The sequence below is a fragment of the Lottia gigantea genome (assembly GCF_000327385.1).
Source record: "Lottia gigantea unplaced genomic scaffold LOTGIsca_47, whole genome shotgun sequence".
Classification (NCBI taxonomy): Eukaryota; Metazoa; Mollusca; class Gastropoda; family Lottiidae; genus Lottia; species Lottia gigantea.
The window spans coordinates 1680624-1689053 of record NW_008709640.1 but is presented as its reverse complement, the minus strand read 5'-3'; the positions used below and the strand labels follow the sequence as shown (position 1 = coordinate 1689053).

The 8430-nt window shown below is 30.1% G+C and overlaps 1 protein-coding gene across 1 annotated transcript; it reads left to right on the top strand.

Moving 5' to 3' along the window:
- Nucleotides 1-1215: 1215 nt before the first annotated feature.
- On the top strand, nt 1216-6041 carry LOTGIDRAFT_192726 (hypothetical protein). The gene is made up of 10 exons (XM_009061331.1): nt 1216-1577; nt 1820-1963; nt 2170-2406; nt 2722-2888; nt 3055-3165; nt 3433-3498; nt 3679-3774; nt 4029-4162; nt 4458-4575; nt 4855-6041. Exons 5-10 carry the CDS (start codon nt 3103-3105, stop codon nt 4987-4989), a joined length of 612 nt encoding a protein of 203 aa, XP_009059579.1. The 5' UTR covers nt 1216-1577; nt 1820-1963; nt 2170-2406; nt 2722-2888; nt 3055-3102; the 3' UTR covers nt 4990-6041.
- Nucleotides 6042-8430: the final 2389 nt, after the last annotated feature.

Sequence of the window (8430 nt, the reverse complement as noted above, 5' to 3'; positions counted from 1 at the left end):
ATTGTGGATATATATATTTATTTAAACTACTACCATGGTTGTGTGCTGTGATTATCAGACATTATTGATGTCTACGTTTAATAATTGTAATATTTCATCACCTGATTTTCATCAAACGTAAGTCTGCTATTAAGACTGTTTATTATGGGATTATTCAATAATTGTGTTATTCATTTCTGCTTTGTGTGTATGTAGCAATAATTGGATGTAAAGTAACTTGCTTTAAAGCAGAAATTATTTTCAGAATTTTCGTATGAAAGATTTCTTAATGAAACAAATTGAAAAAAAAGATGTAAATTTTCAGTGAAAAAAAAATATTTGAATTTTAAAATTAAAATTAATTTTTTTGTTTTATTTGTATAAAATTGAAAAAAACTTTCAAGTAAAAAAATGATTATTGATTATTTGTTTGAGGAGAATTTTCTAATTATATTTCTAAAATTAGACTCTTATAATTAGTTGAACTTGGTTATATCTGGACATATGCTGACCATTTGACCATCTGCTGTGGTCAGTCTGAATGAAATACAAGCTGCTTTAGTTTTATATGATTTATAGAGTATGTAAATTTTATTGAGAATATCACTAATAAATTTCTTTTATTATTTTAGGAGAAAGACTATTGCTTTCAGGCGGAAGAACTCGTTACCGGTAAGTGGATTAATGGATTAACTTCAGGGATTATCTTGTTTACTATTGAATATCCATAAAGCACAATCTGTAGACTTGATAATTCCAATTGAGGAATATAAAAATGTCAGGATGGAAATTTGGTCATTTTCTGTAAAAACTGGTGTTTTCTATCATTTTATGACTTAATAACATAATTTAGTTTTTACTAGTAGTGAAATTGAGTTGAGTGATAACTATCTCCAAAATACAATACACTTTATCATTTATCTATCATAAATGTCAAATATTACTTAATTGATATTATATAGTTAGATGATTTGATTGTATTGTAAAACTGTAATCCACACCTTGCTGCTAGGCAAAATATATCTCTACCCTTATAAATACTTCCTCTTTCATACACCTTTATCATTTCATCTTTCAACTGTCAATAGTGAACACTCTACAGCATGTCTATTGTAATTTACTATTTTAATACATAATATCTAGATTTTATCTTGTGGTTTGGAGGGCTCTCATTATATTTAGTGCTTTGATTGTATCTTGTGCTTCAAGACTGTTGGCTTCTCATATCTCAGTTGAAGATTGATGAGTGCACAGCTTCAGTGATTTGGAGACTTCACACAGGGATTGCTTCATCAAGATTGTAGCTAGTGATCTGATGATAAATGCAGTCTTAATTACACCCTGCCATATTGGGAATTAACTTTGACTAGGAGTGATCTGACTTTAATATATTGTTCTTTTGAGTGACTGGATTGAGAAACATGGATTATCTATTATTTCAGTTACCTTCCTTACAATTGGATAGCCCCAGTACAGATTATCTGGAGAAAGAGTGTACATTATCTCAGGATGCTGACATTAGTCCCATTGAAAGACCAAATTTCTATATGGATGATACCTGTTCACAAGATAGTGGTTTGGGATTTGATCGAGAAAAGGTAAGAAGAATTTGTTCTTTCTTTTTATTGAACTTGTTTTCACTTTTCTTTTTAATTTGAGATTAAGACATGCTTACTATGAAAATATTTTTTCTGAAATATTTGTCAGCCATGATGGATGATGTTGGCAACACATAAAAATTTGGGAATATTATTGCAAGTTTCTTGCAATATTTTGAAAATATCCTTTCGAATTATTGAAAAAATGTTCAAGTTCTTATGTACTTGTTATATTGTTTCAGGATGAAGAATTTATGTTTAAAGCGCCATCAGCTCTACCTCGACGTAAAACTAAAATCATTAACGAAGATACTTGTTCACCTCATAAATATTCACCTGTCAAATCACCACGTAAAAAACGCTCATTTTCAGTCTCATTTGCCAGAGTAAGTATATTTATTCGATTAATTCAACTTTATTTCTGTGTCTGCTTCCAGGTCTGCTAAAAAAAAATTTGACAGTGTGCTTATTACTTGTAAATTTTCTAAATTGTCTTGGAACGTTGAAGTCTCTTGTTCCAATTGATCAATTGAATTATTCCACATATGCTTTCTGGCATCAAGTAAAGTATTCCAATCTCTACTATTTGCAGGAATCACCAGAAGAAAAGACTCAGTTATTATTTGGAAACTGTAGTCCAGTCAAATTGAAGTTGTCACCATTAACTAGTATGGAAGATGATGTTGATGATGGATTTCTAGATGTCTTTGATTCTGAATCCTCCCAAGATGGTAGTACTGGCATGCCATCTCATATGTCAAGTCTCTTCAGTGCTCCTTTGATCAATAAAACTAACAACGTTCAAGAAACAGACGATGGTACACCAATTGTAAGTTTACCGCTTCTTCTTCTGTATATTATCTTTTAACCCAGCAGAAGTACAATGCTCAAAAATATAAGTGACAATTTTGGTATAATTTTCCAATTTTTAGTCAGGCATCTATGGCTCCTGCAATTCCACAAAAAGTAAGCGTTTGGTGTTGCCAATTGAAAAATATGCTTTATCACTAAAGGTCCTGCACGATTTGATTGCTTAGTTTTACTGTTATTGCAGCAACCACAGACGACTAAGAATTTATTTTATGAAATACATGAAGAAAAATAGTTTGCTCAAACATAGTTATTTATTATGTTTTGTTTGTATTTCAGTTAAGAAAGAAATGTAGTCGAAATTTGTTATATCGTTCTCAATCATTTGATGTCAGACCAAAAATTAAACGTTCACCAAGAGATGAGAATACACCAGTTTCTAACAAACGACACAGATTCGGTGATTCTGATGATGATGAAGAGGCTCTTAAAGAAAATGAGGTCAGTATTTATAGACCTCTGCGTAATAATGCCACCATTATGGTATGACTGGCTTCATTCCTTGATCTTCTGCAACATTGTGGAGATACTGCATACTTGTTAGATCCATTCTTTACCTATAGTTGTTGCTATCTTGGTTAACAATTAAAATTTCTTGTATTTTCAGTTTCCTGCTGTGCGTAAATTACAGCGGTGTCATTCTGAAACTGAGGCTATGATTAAAATGGCTGTAAATAGAATGTCTGATAATAGAGACTTAATTGGAGACTGTTCTAAGGTGAGAATTTAAACAAAATAATTACAGACGTTTTTGGCATTAAGGCAATATCAGGCATCTGAACAAAATTGTGAAATTAATTGGTTAAGGACTATACCTTGTTCATGGTGGAATGTTATATCTATAATAATTTATGGTTGCGATACTATATTCAGGATAACATTACCATGGTTACAAGACTAATTCACCGTCACAATCTGATATCATTAGCTCTTGGGTGCAGTGCAATTTTAGTATCATAATTAACTTTTCCATGTTTTCTTTCAGCCTTATTCCTTACCATCATTCACTACTGGTAAACATCACGATTTAAAACGTATTGATGCTCAAACTGTAAGTATTGTGATAAACTTCTATAGTTATCTCCCTTTAACTAAATTTCACCATGATTTATATCATTACAATGGTGATTCTGGCCATTATTGCCCTTCAAAAACTTGTATCAAAATGGCAGACTGCCTTGATGTAATTGTCTAAATATTTAAGTTAATGTTTTTGATTTTGTTTTTTCAGGTGTGTCGATTGATTAATAATGAATTTGAAGATGTAGAAAGTTATCGTATTATAGATTGTAGATATCCATATGAATATGAAGGTGGACACATTCAGGTAAATATTTCTTAAGATTAAATTCTATGTCATGTCATTAGTAGACTAATTGAATACAGTGAACCCTGCTCATACAAACACCTTCAATATACAACCAAAGACTTTTCAACCAATAAACTACCACATCCATAACACATTTTGCAAATTTATCTTGCATTCAATAAGATAACATTTAAGAACACCTGATGACACTACGCTGTGCCCATGTCCTCATTTGACATATGACTAATGAAATGTTCTTCTGTTATTTGTAGGGTGGAGAGAATATCTATACTAAAGATGTTATATTGAATGATATCTTAAAGAACCCTAAAGTTCCTGAGAATCCTGACAAAAGACATATTATCATCTTTCATTGTGAATTCTCATCAGAAAGAGGTCCTAATTTGTAAGTATATTAGTTTTAACAATTCACCAGTCATTGATCTTGATTTGAAATTCAGGAGAGTGCAGCATCAAACACCTCAATCTTTGACTTTGAAAAGCACATTGATTGCTGTGTTTTGCTTTCCAAGAAATTGGTTTAAATTTTTATTTTTGAAAGGGCTACAGAGCCCAAAATAAATTGAAACACGCTTTTAAAATCTGCTGAACAATTTCTGATACCATGGCCAATGTTTTTATGTTGGCTCCTATTATTCAATTTAGCATCTATTTAAAGTTTTAATCAATTGTTATTTTAGGTTGAGATTTTTACGTAATAAAGATAGAGAAGTTAATAAAGATAGCTACCCTCATCTCCACTACCCTGAACTATATTTATTAGATGGTGGTTATAAAGTCTTTTATGAAACATCTAAGGTAACTAACATATTTTATATGTATTAAATAATGAAATAACAGTTGTTGGCAATGTCAGCCGAATTAAGATGCTCGATGGATTCGAACATGCAAACAGGAAAAGGAATTCCTTTGAATGTGCTAATAGATTTTCACTTTTCACTCAAAAATCATGTATTGAAGCTACAGATAATTTGACGTCTGATCAAGAATCAAAGGGAAATAACTCTTTTACATAGAATGAAATTTCACATTTTTGAATGTGCACAATTTGATATTGTATATTTTCTGTCTTTTTAGGATTTCTGTGAACCCAGGACATATTTACCAATGAGTCATAAAGATCATTTAGATGATTTAAAGAAATTTCGTGCAAAATCTAAATCGTGGAGTGGTGACAAGTCCAGAAGTGCTCTTAGACCATTGAAGTTCTAGATGAATATTGCTGATTAAATTAACTAATTGTATATTTATGTCCTATATGTCCATATATAGATAATTAATTCAGAGGATATGCAAATATACCCCAAATAATTTGCATAATTATAAACAATATTTATATTTTTACTCTTATCCTATTTTATTCCTTCCTTTCCTCTCTCCTTCTTTCACTCTATTTGTTATTATTTTTATTTTACTAGGACATCAGGGATTGGTTGGGTTTCTAAGACCCTAGTGCTCATTAACCAATCACAACGCTTCTTTTAATAATGTTTTAGTTTTGTGTATATGTGTAAAAAGTAATTTGTTATCCTGTACTTGTGCAGTACAAAATGTAGATGCAAGAATTTGACTTTTGCACCAGATTTAAGAAATAGCTCTATTTTAGCTCTATTTTAGCTCTTTTCTCTCTATCTCTTTAACTTAGCTTTTAGTCTTTTATGAGTGCTAATTCTGAATGAATGATGAGTGTGTGGAGTGAATGAATGAGTGAGAGAATGAATAATTGTATAAAATGAATGAATGTAAATATTAAAATGAGATGAAAGACATCTGTATTTATATAAACAATAGAAAAGTTATAACTTATAACTTATGATGTTATAATTGTTATTTTACTATTTATTTGTATGTAAAGTGTAAACATATTTGTTACAAAAACAATATTGTTATGACCTAATTATATAAGAAAAAAAATATATTTAGAACATTATTTTTCTGGAAATTTTTAAGATTTTAATGAACCGATGAAAAATAATTTTTAATATTGTTATAAGATACACTAATTTCCTATAAGGCTATAAGAAAAATATATTGAAAGCAAATGTTGAAAAGTCATTTAAATACAATTTTAGAGATGAATGTTATGTTTTATTGTTGTTTGCTGTTTTTCTTTTAGCTTTTATTTGTCTTGTTCTATCTCTCTATTCTACCTGTCTATATAAATGTTTGTCTTATCTCTTTGTCTTATTTAATTGTATCTTGCTTTTCTTATTGTGGTTATATTCAAATCCCTGTTGTCTTCAAATAAACAATATTGTGCATAGACGTTCTTGTTTTTTTTTGTTTTCACATTGGTTAGACCTACTGGGTTGACTACAGCATGAGAAGCTTCCTTGACTGCAATGGTCACCTTACTTGCTTTACAGAATACAGCGATTTTATTGGATTGCACACCAGTGAATATAGCCAATTAAAACCCTTGAGAGAAAGAATGTAAACCTTATGGCTTATCGTTATTTTGAGGGCTCTGAATGGCTAAATTCGCTTCATTAGCGAAACAAGAAAGGTGGCTATTGTAGTCAAGGTATAAGGCAATGGCAGATTCTGTTATATGCAAATTTAAAAGCGATTAGGTCTTTGGAAGGGAAGTTAACTGAAACCCTTGTACCTAAGATTTGGAACTTCAAAATCCATCAGCAGTTGAATAATAAAAATCTTAATATTTCGTGGTCACTTCCATTAATTGGTATTGCCAAACAAGGTGCAAATAATTAAAATCACCCTTTCAATCATGGACCCAAACACTGGTCATTTAGGTACAAATAAGTGAAATGCGCAGTTTTAACAGGTCAGTTGGACATAACAGAGCTTAATGTCTATGCAAGTTGAAAAGTCTTTTGAACGTTTCGATATATTTTTAAAGAGAATTGGAATATCAGCCTCAAATTAGTACTGTTAGTATTAGAATGTCTTTGCGCTGATAAAAATATAATCTTTTGTAAGTTTACATTAAAAAGGAACCCATTTCTCGCTTAGAAATTTCAACCCAAAAGTCACAAATTTTGGCTGAAAATTGTCTTCTGTAAAACAAATTTTGAAGAAATAATGTGTGCTTATGTTTATATGTTTATCAACACAAAGACATTCTTAGACTAACAGTTCTATTTTGTGGCTGATATTCCAATTCTCATAAAAATAATGGGAAAAATTCAAAAAACACCTTTTACTTTGTTCAGACAATAGTATGGATCATAGCAATATTTTAATTCCTCTATTGTGAACACATGTCAAAAAAATTTTTTTTCAAAATTGTGCATGATTTGCAAAGTATGAGCATGGTAAATGCTCTTGCAGTTAAATAATAAAAAGGTTGTGGCTCTAAAGATTACTTGAAGTTACTATATTATGGTATTTGTGAGAAAAATGACCGCCACAGATTGATTTAACTGTGGTCAGAATATTTTAAAATAAACAGTATTAATCTCCCTTGCTCTGAAAGTGAGTAAAGTTCATGATTGACTTTCACAGGTTATCTTGATACATACAGGTGAGTTAATTATTCACAAAATCACGTGTGAAACAACTAGCTTACGAGTTGTTCTCAAGATAACCTTTAGTCCATATAGTCCAATTGTCTCACACTCAAAATATATCCAAAATATCCACAAATTAGACACACCTGAAACTAACAAAACACCACTGAATAGCCTACTGCAGTCCATTACAGTATCCTTGATATGAAATGTATGTCATTTTAGTACATTCCTTATAATTGATAGCATTGATTGACTTCCTTAAAGGGACATTCCGCTTATTTGTAAAAAGTTTTTATTATCAGAAACGTTGTAAATTATACCTGTAAATATTTCTAAAGTATGCTATTTATATCTATATATCTACTTGATCAAACTGAGTTTGTTTTAAAAGTGTTAATTAAAAACTGTGAGTACTAATTGTTTATTAAGCAGTTTGACCTAATTTTGGTGTTCGGTTTTATAACAACTCCTTATCATTAGTTGAAAACTTTAAAATATGTAGGAGATATATTTCTCTACAATTAGTCGTTTGTTTTACTCAAATCCGTACAGTAGTTATCTAACAGCATCCAAAATACATAACAAACTTAAAAACCTTACGTAATGTTTCTAAATATATTTGGGGTTTGAAAATTAACAGCTGGATTGTTTTAGTTAAAAATTTAAGATATGTTAAAGGGCACATTTCTCTAGATTTTGGTGTATAGTTTTCACACATTGAGAAATTGAGCACAAAAATTTTCGACCTACAAAAAAAAAGCAGAATGTCCCTTTAAAATGTGTAAGTCCATAAAAATAATAGATTGAATAATTTTATAATAAAAATAAACACACTTCCCTCTGAAAAATTACACCAGAAAATGACTTGACTTTCACGCTAAAATTTCTATAATGTAATTTCCTATTACCACATAACAATATTTTTTCATTGATTGCCATTTTCATCAACCCTAAAAAGACAGTAACTAATTTTCCTGAGTTGAAAATGTACCAATTTTAGTTGAAAAGATGCCTTCAATAAACAAATTTCAAAATGATATGTGCCAAAATTTTAAGGGTTCACTGTTTTCTTTTTGGTGTTTCCAGGCAATCTATGAAACATTGATTTTATCTTTTGTTTAATTTGAAACATTTTTATCCTATTTTTTGTGTTTGAAGGCAAAAATATTGTCCATTG

Bases quoted from the DNA above. Each gene is read 5' to 3' on its own strand.
- LOTGIDRAFT_192726 (XM_009061331.1), top strand. From the start codon at position 3,103: ATGATTAAAATGGCTGTAAATAGAATGTCTGATAATAGAGACTTAATT. The intron at 3,499-3,678 runs GTAAGTATTGTG...TTGTTTTTTCAG, and splicing joins AACGTATTGATGCTCAAACT to GTGTGTCGATTGATTAATAA. The intron at 4,163-4,457 runs GTAAGTATATTA...TTGTTATTTTAG, and splicing joins TCAGAAAGAGGTCCTAATTT to GTTGAGATTTTTACGTAATA.